The sequence below is a fragment of the Pseudophryne corroboree genome, assembly GCF_028390025.1.
Source record: "Pseudophryne corroboree isolate aPseCor3 chromosome 3 unlocalized genomic scaffold, aPseCor3.hap2 SUPER_3_unloc_83, whole genome shotgun sequence".
Classification (NCBI taxonomy): domain Eukaryota; kingdom Metazoa; phylum Chordata; class Amphibia; order Anura; family Myobatrachidae; genus Pseudophryne; species Pseudophryne corroboree.
In genome coordinates this window covers 404,954-423,989 of record NW_026967578.1, presented here as the reverse complement: position 1 = coordinate 423,989, position 19,036 = coordinate 404,954, and the positions used below count along the sequence as shown (strand labels likewise).

At 44.5% G+C, this 19,036-nt stretch overlaps 1 protein-coding gene and 1 long non-coding RNA gene across 2 annotated transcripts; both read left to right on the top strand.

The window, feature by feature from the left end:
• The first annotated feature begins 1,096 nt into the window (after positions 1-1,096).
• On the top strand, positions 1,097-2,250 carry LOC134984824 (uncharacterized). The gene is made up of 3 exons (XR_010191784.1): positions 1,097-1,239; positions 1,958-2,036; positions 2,155-2,250. It is a non-coding gene; the product is annotated as an uncharacterized LOC134984824 (long non-coding RNA).
• A 44-nt stretch (positions 2,251-2,294) lies between these two features.
• LOC134984822 (zinc finger protein ZFP2-like) lies at positions 2,295-17,311 on the top strand. The gene is made up of 3 exons (XM_063950301.1): positions 2,295-2,312; positions 2,393-3,515; positions 15,720-17,311. Exons 1-3 carry the CDS (start codon positions 2,295-2,297, stop codon positions 17,018-17,020), a joined length of 2,442 nt encoding a protein of 813 aa, XP_063806371.1. The 3' UTR covers positions 17,021-17,311.
• Positions 17,312-19,036: the final 1,725 nt, after the last annotated feature.

Here is a 19,036-nt window from a genome sequence, read left to right as displayed (position 1 = left end):
TTCGACAAATAACCAACATTTGTAATTAATAGTAGAATCCACTTAAATTTAGTCTACTGTGCAACAATATCCCTTTTCCCCTTCCCCCTTCAAATGCAGTTTATAGTAATAATGCAGGGACATGACTGGGAATGTGAGTGAATTTGGGAGTGTCACAGTGACATCACTTATATCTATAGTAATAATTCAGGGACATGACCGGGGATGTGAGGTGATCTGGGAGTGTCACTATAACATCACATATCTATAGTAATAATAAAGGGCCGTGACTGGGGAGGTGAGGGGGTCTGGGAGCGTCACAGCGACGTCACTTATATCTAAAGTAATTATACAAGGACTTGACTGTGGAGGTGAGGTGATCTGGGAGTGCCACTATAACATCACATATATATAGTAATAATACAGGGCCATGACTGGGGAGGTGAGGGGGTCTGGGAGCGTCACAGTGACGTCACTTATATCTTAAGTAATTATACAAGGACATGACTGGGGAGGATCTGGGAGTGTCACAGTGACGTCACTTTTATCTATAGTAATAATGCAGGGACATGACTTTGGAGATGAGGCAATCGGAGCATCATAGTGAGGTCACTTATATCTACGGTAATAATACAGGGACATGACTGGGGAGTTTGGGGGATCTGGGAGCGTCACAGTAAAATCACTTATATCTATAGTAATAATACAGGGACATGACTGAGGAGGTAAGGGGATCTGGGAGTGACACAGTGATGTCACATATCTATAGTATTAATACAGCCACCTGATTGGGGAGGTGAGAGGATCTGGGAATGTCACAGTGATATCACTTACATCTATAGTAATAATATAGGGACATGACTGGTGAGGTGAGGGGATCTGGGAGTGTCACAGTGACATCACATATCAATAGTAATAATACAGGGACATAACTGTGGAGGTGAGGGAATCTGGGAGTGTCACAGTGACGTCACTTATTTCTATAGTAATAATATAGGGACATGACTTGGGAGGTGAGGGGATCTGGGAGTGTATATATTGATATATGATGTCTCCACCATTACACAGGATTACACAATAGTGAAGAAGACATAGAATGAGTTTGAGACACAGAGCAGCCATCCCCATGTATCAGGAGGACTGAGTAAAATCCAGAGCCCCATCACGGTGCCTCCACCTCACTCACTGACACATGAGAGACACAATGACCAGAAGATCCTGGAACTCACCAACAAGATCATTCAGTTGCTGACTGGAGAGGTGACTGCTGGGAATGGAGCATTATACAGTAACACCAGGGGATGTGTCTGGGTGATGACTGGAGAGGTGGCTGCTGGGAATGGGGCATTATACAGTAACACGAGGGATGTGTCTGGGTGATGACTGGAGAGGTGACTGCTGGAAAGGGGACATTATACAGTAACACCAGGGGATGTGTCTGGGTGATGACTGGAGAGGTAACTGCTGGGAATGGGACATTATGCAGTAACACCAGGGGATGTGTCTGGGTGATGATTGGAGAGGTGACTGCTGGGAATGGGACATTATACAGTAACACCGGGGGATGTGTCTGGACGATAACTGGAGATATGACTGCTGGGAATGGGGCATTATACAGTAACACCAGTGGACATGTCTGGCTGATGACTGGAGAGGTGACTGCTGGGAATGGGGAATTATACAGTAACACCAGGGGACGTGTATGAGTGATGACTGGAGAGGTGACTGCTGGGAATGGGACATTATACAGTAACACCGGGGGATGTGTCTGGGTGATGACTGGAGAGGTGACTGCTGGGAATGGGACATTATACAGTAACACCAGGGGACGTGTCTGGGTGATGACTGGAGAGGTGACTACTGGGAATGGGGCATTATACAGTAACACCAGGGGACGTGTCTGGTGGGATGACTTTATCACTCTTTGTGTCAGGTTACTATAAGGTGTCAGGATGTCACTGTCTATGTCTCCATGCAGGAGGTTGAGTATATAGAGGAACACAGGGGTCTGTACAAGGACGTGATGATGGAGAATCACCGGCCCCTCACATCACTGGGTAAGAGGAGACTGTCATGTATTGTACAGGGGAGAGCAGGTATGGGGGCCCCTATATACACACATCATCTGATAATCACATATATACACTGTACTCAGTCACTGTGTGTCTCCTACAGATGGGCCCAGTAACAGAGATACCCCAGAGAGATGTCCCCGTCCTCTGTATTCCCAGGATTGTACAGAGGAGAATCACAGGATCCCACAGGAGGATCAGGTAGGTGGGATTTAGGGTCTCACCCAAAGTGACTGTCACTATATGATCTGTAAAGCAGCTGTGTGTGTCATTATATTTGTATTGTTTAATCTATTACTGAAATCAACAATTTTACAATCTTTTATTAATGGTTTACATAGGGTGAAGCCCAATTAAATAATATTAAAGTCAAAGGTACAGAGGGAGAAGAAGAGACGTATGTGACTGTTATAAAGGCAGAAGATATAGAGGGAGAAGAAGAGACGTATGTGACTGATATAAAGGCAGAAGATATAGAGGGAGAAGAAGAGACGTATGTGACTGTTATAAAGGCAGAAGATATAGAGGGAGAAGAAGAGACGTATGTGACTGATATAAAGGCAGAAGATATAGAGGGAGAAGAAGAGACGTATGTGACTGATATGAAGGCAGAAGATATAGAGGAAGAAGAAGAGACGTATGTGACTGATATGAAGGCAGAAGATATAGAGGGTGAAGAAGAGACGTATGTGACTGATATGAAGGCAGAAGATATAGAGGGAGAAGAAGAGACGTATGTGACTGATATAAAGGCAGAAGATATAGGGGGAGAAGAAGAGACGTATGTGACTGATATAAAGGAAGAAGATATAGGGGGAGAAGAAGAGACGTATGTGACTGATATGAAGGCAGAAGATATAGAGGAAGAAGAAGAGACGTATGTGACTGATATGAAGGCAGAAGATATAGAGGGAGAAGAAGAGACGTATGTGACTGATATGAAGGCAGAAGATATAGAGGGAGAAGAAGAGACGTATGTGACTGATATAAAGGCAGAAGATATAGGGGGAGAAGAAGAGACGTATGTGACTGATATGAAGGCAGAAGATATAGAGGAAGAAGAAGAGACGTATGTGACTGATATAAAGGCAGAAGATCTAGAGGGAGAAGAAGAGACGTATGTGACTGATATAAAGGCAGAAGATCTAGAGGGAGAAGAAGAGACGTATGTGACTGATATAAAGGCAGAAGATATAGAGAGAGAAGAAGAGACGTATTTGACTGATATAAAGGCAGAAGATATAGAGGGAGAAGAAGAGACGTATGTGACTGATATAAAGGAAGAAGATATAGGGGGAGAAGAAGAGACGTATGTGACTGATATGAAGGCAGAAGATATAGAGGGAGAAGAAGAGACGTATGTGACTGATATAAAGGCAGAAGATCTAGAGGGAGAAGAAGAGACGTATGTGTGGGGTGATCAGAATTGTAAGGAGGAGGAAATCCCTACAGATATCGGCACAGGTGAGTAATAAACACTTATTACAGAAGTCACATATTCTCGTTGCTCAGTCACTACCGCAATCTCTTATCCTACACCCTCCTCTGTCAGTACAAACTAATGTGGAATATGTATTTTCCCAGTGGGAGAGTCAGGAGACATCAGCCCCTATTATACTCCTGCTCTCCCCTCACATCATGTCACTGTGTATTACCAGCCCAGAGATCTGACCAGTCTCCTCCCCACACTCTCTGGTGTATCTCATACATCAGGAGACATCAGCCCCTATTATACTCCTGCTCTCCCCCTCACATCATGTCACTGTGTGTTACCAGACCTGATATCTGACCAGTCTCCTCCCCACACTCTCTGTTGTATCTCATACATCAGGAGCCATCAGCCCCTATTATATTCCTGCTCTCCCCCTCACATCATGTCACTGTGTGTTACCAGCCCAGATATCTGACCAGTCTCCTCCCCACACTCTCTGGTGTATCTCATACATCAGGAGCCATCGGTCCCTATTATACTCCTGCTCTCCTCCTCACATCATGTCACTGTGTGTTACCAGCCCAGAGATCTGACCAGTCACCTCCCCACACTCTCTGGTGTATCTCATACATCAGGAGACATCAGCCCCTATTATACTCCTGCTCTCCCCCTCACATCATGTCACTGTGTGTTACCAGCCCAGAGTTCTGACCAGTCTCCTCCCCACACTCTCTGGTGTATCTCTTACATCAGGAGACATCAGCCCCTATTATACTCCTGCTCTCCCCCTCACATCATGTCACTCTGTGTTACCAGCCCAGAGATCTGACCAGTCTCCTCCCCACACTCTCTGGTGTATCTCATACATCAGGAGACATCAGCCCCTATTATACTCCTGCTCTCCCCTTCACATCATGTCACTGTGTGCTAGCAGCCCAGAGATCTGACCAGTCTCCTCCTCACACTCTCTGGTGTATCTCATACATCAGGAGACATCAGCCCCTATTATACTCCTGCTCTCCCCTTCACATCATGTCACAGTGTGCTAGCAGCCCAGAGATCTGACCAGTCTCCTCCTCACACTCTCTGGTGTATCTCATATATCAGGAGACATCAGCCCCTATTATACTCCTGCTCTCCCCTTCACATCATGTCACTGTGTGCTAGCAGCCCAGAGATCTGACCAGTCTCCTCCTCACACTCTCTGGTGTATCTCATATATCAGGAGACATCAGCCCCTATTATACTCCTGCTCTCCCCTTCACATCATGTCACTGTGTGCTAGCAGCCCAGAGATCTGACCAGTCTCCTCCTCACACTCTCTGGTGTATCTCATACATCAGGAGACATCAGCCCCTATTATACTCCTGCTCTCCCCTTCACATCAAGTCACTGTGTGCTAGCAGTACCTCCACCTATGGTATTACATGCCCTGAGAGTATCCCTGTTAGCACACGCCAGTCTATATATAAACCACTTATTTCTGGCATGGTGCGGCTGCTTGCTGGGGCACAGGCTCGGGGTTCCTCATGCCACGTGACACAATGCTTAGGAAATATCTGGTTCAGCCCCTGTCATGTATCCACATGCTCCTGTAACAGCCAGCCTCAGGGAATTGGCTAATGAGCGGCTCCTGTTACTGAGTTGGCAGCATCCGGGTCTTGCTTCCGTCGCCTTAGGTATATAATACATTTATTGAGCTTGTGTATGGGAACCAGCATTGAGGATCCTGCACATTCCCAGCTGATTACCTGTCCCCTGGCACTAGGATGACGGCCTTCTCTGGCTTCTGATCCATGGCCTTAAGGGCACACCAGTGGTTCATAATGGAAGTATCTTCAGGATTGTTCACGTCTAAGTAGGAGGACAGGGCCTCTTGCAAAGTTCTGGTGCCTTCAGCATCCATTAATATATAATTCTGCAATCTCCAAGGTGGTAATTGAGGAGTAGCGGGAAAAGGCGACCAGGACCCTATCAGAGGGGAGTGTTCAGACCATGAAATTGTTGTCGGTAGAAAAATTCAAGCGACCAGGTTCTGGGATACACTGTGATAAATAAGGAGACTGACACAGGACATATTATAAAGGAGAAGCATTTATTTCTCTAAGTTACAACAATGAGAACCTGCAAATAACAAGTTATACTCCGTTACAGTAATAGCAAGAACAAATTAGAATACTCCGCTCTTATCTAAGATGTTTCATGATCTGTCCCAGATGATGGTCATCGATTACGTAGTTTAAACAGTATAGTTCAGTCACCCTCAGGGTCCCTCTTTAATAACTCTGTCTGAATTTCATAAACTGAGGTGGGTTAATAGAAGTCTATATCCGCTGCAGACAGAACCAGCTTCAATCAGAACTAACCTGCTATGTGTAAGTCTCTAGGCTTTCTCTCTGCAAGGATACACTAACATTGTCTTACCAGATATTACATTCAGGTCTGTGATGCTGGGTGCAGTAGTCATTCAGTATAACATCATTTATCTTATCCTGGACGACTGTCCCCTTTCACCTACTTATGTATACAATACCCCAAACATCTTACTAGACAGTTTCCATCTGAGATACTGATAACAGGAACATATATCTATTATAATCAGCCAGCCTAAAAGCTATGTATATTCTTCCCACTCACTATGTCCTTCACACTCGGTCAAAGGTCAAATTCAGCTAATAAAGGGAGCATGAAGAAGCTGAGGTACGGGCGACATTACTGGTCTGTTCATCAGTAGTGGAGGATCTATCAAGATGAGGGTCTGGAGCAAGAGTAACATCTCCCATAAGGAGAAGTGCAATTTCTTGTAGCTTTTGAAAAACAATATATAAGAATTTGGGGCTGTCTTGCTATAGGGGTATAGAGAGAAGTAAGGGTGACATATTTATAGTGGATTTTCCCAACTAGAATCAAAGATCTACCATTGCAATCCACCTACTTGCTGTACAGGTGAAAGGGGCAGGATCTATTAGAAAGGATGGCTACACCACAGGAGATAGAGCATGTTGGGTAGTTATTGGTAAACTGAGGGGGAGAGTCCAATGGAACATGGCTACCACCGCCGCCTTCTGGTCAGCAAAATATTTTATTGCAAGACGTCTCTTATGAGGAGGAATTAAGACCTTTTACATTAAGAATTAAAAACGTCACCATGATAGAGATCAGATCATGGTATGAACCATCTAGGCTCATCTGTGTAAAGTCCAATAGAGTCTGTAGGGTGTGTGCATACTTCAAACTATCAAATCACAGAAAAAATAAAATAGGGAACAAAAATGGGAGACAAACAGAAATAGCGTCCATAAAGGAGCTGGAGATTCCGTCACTAGGGAACCGTGACAGAAAGGTAGAAAAAGGTGGCGGTCGGGCCTAAAAGGGAAACCCACCGACTACCCCAAGTAGCCATACGAGAGGGCAAAATCTAGTCATCATAGTAACAATTGTACAAAGAAATATCAAATCTCAATGTATCCAAAGGAGGTAAAGGCCAAGAACCTGGTCTGTTATCCAATGTACGTTCCACCAACACAGTTATAAGGGCAACAGGATGTTACATAAATCAGTCATGCTTTACCTGAACACCCAAACATTCTAGAAAGGTATTATGAAATGTAACAGTGGAAAGAATATCAGACCATATACCATGTAGCAATTATATAGCACAGGAAATAAAGATAAAAATATACGTTTTATATCCATAACAAGAGCAAATAAATCTGGTCCAAAAATAGATCCATTCCCAGTAACTTAGTCCCAGTTGTCACATGTTACAGTAGGAAACAAACTCTGAGTGTCTCTAACAGTCTTACTCCTTTAGCATATTACTTGAAGACGGAAAACAACGCCTCCGGGATTGGTTTAGGTAAAGTGTCATGAAGTACTGTCAACAGGAATGTCCCAATTTTTCAGAATAGCAGGGCCATCCTCAGGTGAAGGTATCTCTGTGAAGGCACCATTTCTCATTACAATAACCTTAGTAGGAAAGCCCCATTTGTATTTGCACATTTCCTTGGGTGGAACAGATGCCTTTTGCCCAGCGTCGCAGGAGAAGTTTCTGGAAATAGCGCAGATTATCCAGGCACTCAGCTGTGGATCAGGAAGACAGTGGCTCATAGAATGCTTTCTTTAAGGTGAAAAAGTGCACCCTGAGCAGAGTGTCCCTCGGTGCTTGGATAGGGGTCTGTTTGGACTTTGGGAGTCTATGGATCTTGTCAGTAATAAGAAAGTCCGAGGCAGAAGTCTTCGGTGGAAGTTTCTGAAAAGAGGACCATGGCATAAACTTAAAGCTCAGCATTTGTAAAAGAATCCAGAATGCCCATTATTGATATTATTTCTCTGAGACCTGTCTTCTAAATCAATGACTTTATCATGAATAGAGACCGGGTCTTCCTGAAGGGTGTCGTGCTGAAATCAGATCTTTGTGAGACGCAACAATCTCATCTTAGTCTGTACGAGTGCCAATCTCACTGATATCTGACCTCAAAGCTTGAATATTAGAGTTCAGTTTTGAGGTTATTTCAGTCCTTAAATGCAGATAACATAGAATGTATAGATCGTAGAGTAACAGGATCATCTAGAGAGTCTTAAGACGTCTTCAGCCGTTACAGCTGGGCTGTGCATCTGACAAGAAGAAGCAGATGATGTTGTAGCAGTCTGAGAAGTACCACCTGAATTCGAGGTACTAAAGAGATGGACAGGCGGGGCCGATTTGGTACCTTTTAACCTTTTTTGGAGGCATGGTAAGCCGGTTACAAAGAGACTGACCTCTCAGAGATAGGAAAATACAAATGATCTATAAATGGTACGCTGTCAGGAGGTTACATCAAGATGACTCTGTTCAAAATGACATTCTTAGTCGGGGTGACAGGGGTATCTGAGCCAAAATTTCAAGTAAACATGATGTAATGCAACTCAAATAACACAGTAATGACCGAGAAATTCCACTAGAGGTCAGCGTGATCACAGACGTGAAGTACTCAGCACAGAGAGACACAAATGGCAAAATATATTCAGTGAATAAATCCACAAAATAACATACTGTGAGGTTGTATTCAGAGTGTAATGAGCTGTACTCAGACGATACTTGATACTGGGCTCTGCATGTAGACTGAGAGGAAGTAGATTATACTGGTACCATATAAATAGAAGGTGGTTTCACCTCAAGGCAAATGCTTCAATTTAGTGCAGTGACCCCAATCCAGCCATCAGGACACTTATTTAGCAGCTTATATCAATTTTACACCTTATTGAAGGCAGAAGGCAAAGCATGTGATGGCCGGGTACCAGGATCCAAAATGGCAGCTATCTTACTTCCCAATACCACCGCTGGGCTCCGGTAACTGTGGGCAGCCCGTTCTGTCCCCATCAGTAGCGGAAGCTGTGCACCCATGTGAATGGGAGAGCAAGTGATCCCGACTGAGCCAAAAGCGCCTCCAAGTCAGGTGTCCGGAGAATACAGCCCATGGCTTCCGCGGCGTCACTAGGCTGCAGCAGTGAACAGTGCCCGGAGTGAGCAGAGCGAGTAGCTATAGGGCAGGAGGAGTGGGGGACTTAATAGATTGCGTCTTGGTCCCAGTGGCAGCTGAGGGCTATCAGGTAGGGTAGATAAGAAGCCTCTTTTTGAGGAGAGCTCCAGAAAGCACGTCTGGATGGACCACGCTCCTCTTTTTTATTATTTTATATACTAACAGGGGTGACAGGTGTGGTACATCCCTGCAAAGGCAGATCCAATCTCTTTCTCATCAGACTCTGCTGTCTTCCCTGCACTCTCACTCAGATGTTCACTGCTGCCAGTAGCACACGTATGAGAAGCAGAAGTATGGCGGCAGCTGTATAGATTCTGATACGTAATTCTCTATATCATACTTTCCGTACACACATCATTCTTATTACTATTGAGAGAATAGAGGTAAGACACTGATGATGGGGATGTAAAAGTGGATTATAACCTAGAAGATGATGATGATGATTGCAGGGTATCATATGGTGTATTGCATGTAAAATACCTTGTTCCACACCTGTCAGAGACGGTTTTGTTTGTGTCCCCGGAGGGGGCGCTAGTGGGTCAGTGGAGGTAGGTGGAATGAAGGGAGGAGGCAGTACTGGGTTTCTGCGCATGTGCACAATGAGGTTTATTAATAACAGAAAGTCCAGATAATAATAATGCAGCAGAAAGTAAAACAAACGAATGCAATGGAAATGGCAATGGTAACGGTAATCTGAAAGTCTATGGCAGATGATATTAAACAGTATTGAAGCAGAAACAATAATAACAGATGAGAAAAGTCAATCACTCAGTAAGATAACTGAAAGTCTATGGAAAATGAATGATAAATGAATTTGAGAAATAATATCCGGAATATAAATCAGAAGAATAAATGTCTTATGGAATGGTGCTGGTTTGGAAACCAGTGCAGGGTTAAAACAGGAAACTTAGGCAGTGATGGAAATGGCAAACCTTTGCATACGCAGGAGACCTACTCACAGTGCAGGTGATGAGGCACTGGCAGCAGCAAGCTGTGTCACAGGTGGAGGAATGAACACACCTGGAGTTTAGTCTTCAACTGCAGGCTGAAGCACACAAGGTGGTGATGAGTGTGAAGCCTTATGCAGGTTGCAGGTATTGCTGAGCCTTGAAGTTCCACGGCAGGATGCAGAATGACCAGGAGTATAAGTTCTTAGCAGAGAACCAGGAACTCAGGAGAAACAGGAACCGATCCTTTCATGTAGGTCGTCAGAATGACACAAAGTTCAGGACAACCTCTGACTCACCTGGTAGCTCCTGATATACCCCCTGACCGGCAGGCATTGGCTGGAGTGAGACAAGGGGGTGCGGCCAAGCTCAGGATTGGCTGCCGCACTTACACTGGAGCTGGTGATTAACCGGGAGAATAACACAGTAGATAGTTAATGCCATGCACTGCTGGTTGCTGGCTGGGATCAGTAGTGCACCGGGTGTAAATGCTGTTTAACTATAAACACTGTGTATTCCAGGCTGCTGGCTGAAACCAGTGGTTACCAAAAGACAGAACTGGTTAGGTGGAGCACGGTGAGCTGTGGGCTGCAGGAAACTGAAGACTGGAACTGCTGGGACCTGTAGTTCCACAGGTCCAATTCACAGGGAATACTCTGAGGACAGGGAACTGAAGCCAGAAGAGTCCTGTTCACTGGAAGTGATGCAATGGAGACTGCGGATTCCTGACAGTACCCTCCCTTTTATGGGTGGGCACCGAACACCCACGCAGGAACTTGGAAGATCCTTAAAAAAGAACTTAGGAATACACAAAAGCAGAGGTCCTCAAAAGTCTTCCCAACTTTCATCTTCAGAAGACAGATTTTCCTCGTCAGAACAAGTAGACCATTCATGGTCATTTGAGACAGATTTTACTTCCTGGGAGAAGGCATAACTCGGAAGGATAGAACCCCCCATAATGTAACTTGAGTTGTCATTAACAAACTCACTTTCAGAGTCAGAGTCCAGGTCTAGTGTGGTCATGGGAGCCTTTTGTTTAGGAACAACACTATCAGAGACAACCTGTGGACCAGTAGATTTGAAGCTATATGAGACACCAAGACTAGGGGTAACGGCAACATAGCCAATACTTACATCAACAGATGGCAGACTTTGAACTGGTTTTTGAGCTCTCCAATTCTTGTAATTCTTGAAATCTCTGATACATTGATTCAACAGAAACTGATCGAGTTTGGAAAGAGTTGAGTCAAAAAACTGAGAACTGGAAGACTGATCAGAAGACTGAGCAGATGTTGAATCCGGGAAGTCAATACCGTCAGAAGTGTTGCTGTAGGATGGAGACATGGAAGTATATGCAACTTTCAAATCTGAAGTCTGAGAACCTTGTCTTGACTTTGCAGCTTGGAAATCCTTAATAACTTGGTCTAATGTATCCTGATCTTGCACAGACAGAGATGTTGGAGAGGATGTAGCAGTAGACAAACTGTTGACAAATTGGCCGGAATGCCCAGATGACTTTGAACGCATAAACTTTGGAGCAAACTCCTGTTTTACGGCTTCGCAGAAAGCGGGAAGATCACTCAGTAGCGGATCTTTAGATTCAATGAGAGGATTCGCCCAGTCCAATGCTTTACCTTTGAAGAACAGGAGGAAGTATCTGATTGCATTAGCTGGAGTAATACTCACTGAAGATTCTGACTCAGTAAAAGCGAGGTATTGGCTCGCCACTGCACGGAACTGAGCATAGTCACCATCAAAGTAGACTAGAGCTTGTGTATCTTGTGGACACTTGGAAGGCTGAATGTCAGTTGAAGTCTCAGAAGACAATGTAGGACACTTGAGAGTAGAGGACTGGAATAAGCATTCAGAAGCCGGAGTAGAATTAACTTGAAATGCTCGAGGGTGGAGAGAGGACGTCATCTCCTGAATTAACTGACGAGAATTCTCTGCTGAGGTTGACAAAACGCTAGAAGCTTCATCTTTGGGTGAGATGCGTAGAACCTCCATCTGGATTGAGGCAACTGCAATATCTGAAAGAACTGTAGACTCTGGACATAGCGACAGGAGTTGCTTACTTGAAACACTGGAGAGAACCACACCGGGTTCAGAGGAACTGGAATCGGCAGGAACTGACGACAACTTTGGACAAACGGATGGAACAGGGATTTGTCCAGGACTACTTGAGTTGACTTGAACTGTAAGAGGCTGATCTGGACAGACGGATGGGACTGGATTGGGTCCAGATAAGCTTGAACTGGCTGGAACCGGATTTGATATGAAGAGACTGGAATCGTCTGGAACCGAAGGAGTCCTCGGAGTGACGGACAGGACCGGATTTGATCCGAGGATGCTGGAATCGGCTGGAACCGAAGGAGGTAGCTCAGCATTGGAAACAGAGCTACTCGGGTTGGCTGGAACCAGAGGAGGCTGATCCGGACAGACGGATGGGACCGGATTGGGTCCAGAAGAGCTTGAAGTGACAGGAACCGGTGGAGTCCTCGGACTGACGGATAGGACCGGATTTGATCCGAGGATTCTGGAATCGGCTGGAACCGAAGGAGGTAGCCCATCATTGGAGCCACTCAGGCTGGCTGGAACCAGTGGAGACTTTGGACCGACGGCTGGAACCGGGCTAGGTCCATTGACACTTGACTCTGTATAGACAGAATCTGGATGTTCTGATGATCCCTTTTGGAGTGGTACTGAGCTGGTAGCACTCTCTGAAGTTGGCAAACAAAAGTTCATGTCTGTATCTGTGGCTTTAAGAATTCCTCCTGGGATCTTGGCCCTGGATTCCTCACTTGAGGATGAAACTCCAAAGACCCCTCCTGGGGTTAATAGATCAGACACACTTCTTTGAGCTGCATGCCCGGATGCCACTTCTGGAACCTGAACATCAGATACCCCTACTGGGGTCACAACATCAGATGCCCCACCTGGGGCTGTAGAGACGGATGCCCCTTCTCGGGCTGTAGACACGGATGCCCCTTCTCGGGCTGTAGACACGGATGCCCCTTCTCGGGCTGTAGGCACGGATACCCCTTCTCGGGCTGTAAACACGGACGCCCCTTCTCGAGCTGTAAACACGGACGCCCCTTCTCGGGCTGTAAGCACGGACGCCCCTTCTCGGGCTGTAGGCACAGAAACTACTTTAGTTATGGGTAGCATAGATAGTCTCTGTTGATTTCTGAACTTGGGATTGGGTCGATTTGTCACAGGACCCCAATCGTAGACTTTTTGGACACTCCTGTCCGGGGTAAAGGAACTTGAAACTGTAGAGGATACGTTGGAAGGTTTGCAGGTGAAAACACTGTGATGCTGGGACCTGTCACCAATTTTTGAGTTGCGGAAGGAACAGTCCTTAATAAGATGACTAGAACTCCCACAGTAAAAGCAGAGGTGATGCTGCCTGCGATGGCGGCGTTCAGCTTCCGTGAGTTTGGAGCGCGGGTAGCTCTGGAATCTGCCCTCTCTCTGCATAGGAGAAGAAACTTTAGTTTGAAGAAAAGTTGACACGGAGGTCGCACTAGTCTCAAAACTTTGAGCAGTACTCTTCACTGCATTTAAAGCACCACCCAGGATTTCTGGCATCATTGGAATGATTTTTGTTAGGAGACTTTGAAGTTGTTCCAATAGATGATACAGAGTACTAATTGGTTCAGAGTTCACAGCAGACAACAAAGGAGTCTTGAAGCTTTCAAAGGAAGGAGTCACTCTCTCAGGAGAATTAGCTGTGAAGGAAATACCATAGGACTGACTTGAGCAAGATCCATCCACAGGAATGGATTGTGCAGGGAAAGTTGAAATGACTGGTGCAGCTGCAGCCGGAGAAGAAGCACCCCCAACACTGGCATGTGCAGGGGTAACAGGAACTGGAGGTGCAGGTGCACTTAGCAGAGATTGCTGTAACATATCAATCCGGGAAGACATCCCTTGCAGAAACTGGAACATCTGCTGCTGCACAACCTCTTGTCCATCCAAACGGGAGACCAGATTTTTTAAGGCCCCTGACCCCACACTCTGACCACCGTCCGAGTCCATCGGTCCTGAACTTACTGTCAGAGACGGTTTTGTTTGTGTCCCCGGAGGGGGCGCTAGTGGGTCAGTGGAGGTAGGTGGAATGAAGGGAGGAGGCAGTACTGGGTTTCTGCGCATGTGCACAATGAGGTTTATTAATAACAGAAAGTCCAGATAATAATAATGCAGCAGAAAGTAAAACAAACGAATGCAATGGAAATGGCAATGGTAACGGTAATCTGAAAGTCTATGGCAGATGATATTAAACAGTATTGAAGCAGAAACAATAATAACAGATGAGAAAAGTCAATCACTCAGTAAGATAACTGAAAGTCTATGGAAAATGAATGATAAATGAATTTGAGAAATAATATCCGGAATATAAATCAGAAGAATAAATGTCTTATGGAATGGTGCTGGTTTGGAAACCAGTGCAGGGTTAAAACAGGAAACTTAGGCAGTGATGGAAATGGCAAACCTTTGCATACGCAGGAGACCTACTCACAGTGCAGGTGATGAGGCACTGGCAGCAGCAAGCTGTGTCACAGGTGGAGGAATGAACACACCTGGAGTTTAGTCTTCAACTGCAGGCTGAAGCACACAAGGTGGTGATGAGTGTGAAGCCTTATGCAGGTTGCAGGTATTGCTGAGCCTTGAAGTTCCACGGCAGGATGCAGAATGACCAGGAGTATAAGTTCTTAGCAGAGAACCAGGAACTCAGGAGAAACAGGAACCGATCCTTTCATGTAGGTCGTCAGAATGACACAAAGTTCAGGACAACCTCTGACTCACCTGGTAGCTCCTGATATACCCCCTGACCGGCAGGCATTGGCTGGAGTGAGACAAGGGGGTGCGGCCAAGCTCAGGATTGGCTGCCGCACTTACACTGGAGCTGGTGATTAACCGGGAGAATAACACAGTAGATAGTTAATGCCATGCACTGCTGGTTGCTGGCTGGGATCAGTAGTGCACCGGGTGTAAATGCTGTTTAACTATAAACACTGTGTATTCCAGGCTGCTGGCTGAAACCAGTGGTTACCAAAAGACAGAACTGGTTAGGTGGAGCACGGTGAGCTGTGGGCTGCAGGAAACTGAAGACTGGAACTGCTGGGACCTGTAGTTCCACAGGTCCAATTCACAGGGAATACTCTGAGGACAGGGAACTGAAGCCAGAAGAGTCCTGTTCACTGGAAGTGATGCAATGGAGACTGCGGATTCCTGACAACACCTACTCTGCTGTAGCAATATACCTTATATAAGGGTGAGTAACACATGTACAGGCTTACCAGCGTATGAGCACTCAAATAAATTAATGCTACCTTACCAATGCTTCCAGTAGTAACGTTAGGAGACATTTCTCTGATCCATCACCTCATATGACTGATGTTATTGTTCATCTAGAATCTCCAATTCATACGATATGTTCCCCATTCATTGTTTTACATTGGTGCTGACATAGGACTTGGCGAGTGACTACATCTCCATTTATACTTCATGGTTAGTTACCAGTACAAGAGAGAGATATATCTAAGTCTTATTATAATATTACATTTGTTATTGTGTGTTCTCAGGAGGGTGGACACAATGATAGTCTGAGACACAATATTATAAAGCATTCATTAAAAGTTATGTTTTAATATACACACAAATTTATAATTGTGTCCCAGAGAGTTGTCTTCTCCTATTGTTTGCAAGATTAATATTGTTACAGAAAATGTCACATTTCCGTAATGTATTTTATTTCCAGCAGATGGACACACAAGCAGGAATATCTCAGAAGGACATCTAATGTTATCCCCGGATTGTGACATAAAAGATAATGACAGTAGACAGGATTCTCCAGGAGCTAACCCCATTACCCCAATTATACATCCAGCTCTATCAGCTGGTCCCTCTGATCCTGGGAAATGTTCTCCTGATCACTCTGATATTGGTGCATCTGTTACAGCTCTGAGAGTAGATACAGTGTTTCCGTGTTCTATAGATGCCAAATGTTTTACACAGAACACAAAGCTTATTAACCCACACACAGGTAAAATAGGTGAAAGGCCACTGATATGTTCTGAGTGTGGGAAATGTTTTACATACAAATCGCATCTTGTTAGACATCAGAAAAGTCACACAGGTGAGAGGCCATTTCCATGTTCTGAGTGTGGGAAATGTTTTGCACACACATCAGATCTTGTTAGACATAACAGAAGTCACACAGGTGAGAAGCCATTTTCTTGCTCTGAGTGTGGGAAATGTTTTATCCAGAAATCACATCTTGTTCTACATCACAGAAGTCACACAGGTGAGAAGCCATTTCTATGTTCTGAGTGTGGGAAATGTTTTGCGCACACATCAGATCTTGTTATACATCAGAGAAGTCACACAGGTGAGAAGCCATTTTCTTGCTCTGAGTGTGGGAAATGTTTTATCCAGAAATCACATCTTGTTATACATCAAAGAAGTCACACAGATAAGAAGGCATTTCCATGTTCTGAGTGTGGGAAATGTTTTACACACAAATCAGGTCTCGTTAGACATAACAGACATCACACAGGTGAGAAGCCATATCCATGTTCTGAGTGTGGGAAATGTTTTGCGCACGCATCAGATCTTGTTATACATAAGAGAAGTCACACAGGTGAGAGGCCGTTTTCTTGCTCTGAGTGTGGGAAATGTTTTATACAGAAATCACATCTTGTTATACATCAAAGAAGTCACACAGGTGAGAAGCCATTTCCATGTTATGAGTGTGGGAAATGTTTTATATACAAATCACATCTTGTTATACATCAGAAAATTCATACAGGTGAGAAACCATTTCCATGTTCTGAGTGTGGGAAAGGTTTTACAAACAAATCGCATCTTGTTAGACATCAGAGAAGTCATACAGGTGAGAAGCCATTTCCATGTTCTGAGTGTGGGAAATGTTTTGCATTGAAATCAAATCTTGTTACACATCAGCAAAGTCACAAAGGTGAGAAGCCATTTCCATGTTCTGAGTGTGGGAAATGTTTTGCACAAAAATCAGATCTTGTTATACATAAGCGAAGTCACAGGTGAGAAGCCATTTCCATGTTTTGAGTGTGGGAAATGTATTGCACACAAATCAGATCTCATTAAACATGAGAGAAGTCACAGGTGAGAAGCCGTTTTCTTGCTCTGAGTGTGGAAAATATTTTACATGGAAATTAAAGCTTTTTACATATCGGAGAACTCACACAGGTGAGAGGCCATTTTATTGCTATGAGTGCAAAATGTTTTACACGGAAATCACAACGTGTTACACATCAGCGAAGTCACACAGGTGAGAAGCCATTTACACTCTGAGAAATAAATCAGCACAATAGACAACACTCGAACTATTTTAATGTTCTGGAGTATAATCATCATTGCCATGCGTTCTTCATGGTTCTTATCCTATCTCCTATGCTTTTTACATGCTACCGCAGGGTGAAATAATCAGGTGTCATGCCCTCATCTACTGCTAATCAGATGACCTGTCTGTTGCTCTGGGTACTGAGAACCCAGTACCAATCCTAAATGGTTGTCTAGCTGAGCTCCAGGTGTGGGTGATGCCAGTTGGCTGTTACTCAGTCCTGGTGAAACAGGTCCTTATGATAGCAGCTCACCAACAAATGGCAGGGCTACAGCTCAGCTTTAAACAACATACATCAAACGAGTTAGCAGCGCTTAACAATCAATAAATTGGATATGAGTAATTTAAACAATATAATTAATTGAAACACATGGAGATGAATGGACTGAAGGTGGAAAAAAAGGTTATTTAATAAAAAATACAAACAAGTATTAATTCAAGGAAATGGTTAAATTAGAATTAAATTATACAACAACCAGAATCACCAGGAGCGGCTATTGAGATATTGTGTCCGTTCCTTATTTCATGTGGATTACAGATGAGTATGGTGGAAATAGGAGATAGGGCTGATGGCACAGTCCTGATGGTGATAGTTACCACAATGGTTACCACTGGAGAATAGGTATCCTCAGTATAGCATCCCTTTAAATGGGTGAAATCTCTGGGATCCTAAGTCCTCACCAGGTTGTCTAATACTCAATGCTGAGTGGAAGTAAACAAATATCACATGCGGGCAGGTGCTGTGTGTCCCGTCATCTGCTGATTTTCTCCAAGGTCCACTAAAGGTCCATATGTAGCCCGTGCAACAATGCCTGATAAGCTGCAGCAGCAGCCCTCAGAGAAGCAGACAGCCCATGCAGAAATGGTGACATCCATTAAACAGGCTATCAGCCCCTTGTTTAAAGAACAAACGACTGACAATAATCAGCTAGCGCAGCTCACACAGAGTATTGGGCATAGAACAATGCTTAGGAGAGACTTTTGCAGATGTAGCAAACCTTAAAAAATCCACATCTAGGAATACTAAAGATATATTGCAATTACACAACAAAATTGAAGACTTAGAAAATAGATCCCGTAGAGGGAATCTCAGGATTAAAGGATTACCGGAAACTGAAAGGTAAAGATTTATTTGTTTTCATAAAAAAGTCACTGCCTGAAATGCTTCGTGTGCAAGACAGATGCTCCAACCTCATTATAGAGAGCACACACATTAGGCCCGGTCCGACCACAGGATGACGCCAGAACCCGGCCGGTGATATTTAAACCCCTGAATTTTCTTCGAAAGGAATTACTATGGTCAGCGTCTCGTAAAATAAAACAGCTTGTATGGGATGGTCATAAAATTTTATTTCAAGACTATTCAGCTGAACTGTCGAAGGCTAGGCGTGACTTTGCCCCGTTATGTTCCCGCCTAATCCAGGAAAATAGGAAGTTTGCCCTCCTTTACCCAGCGCGGCTGCACTTGTACAATGGTTCACAATTCGTTGACTTCCTTTCCCCCTTGGACGCTGAGGCATATCTCAAGGAAGCATCTGCTGCCAAAAATAATGATTCAAGACTGTCTGACTGTGGTTGATCATTGACGAGATTCCTTTTACAGATGTTCATTATTATCGTCCCTTTTTTGGACCTTGTTTGATGCTCGGTTCTGATACTACAGGCCAGCGATGCAATTCTTGGATCAGGAACTCACAGCT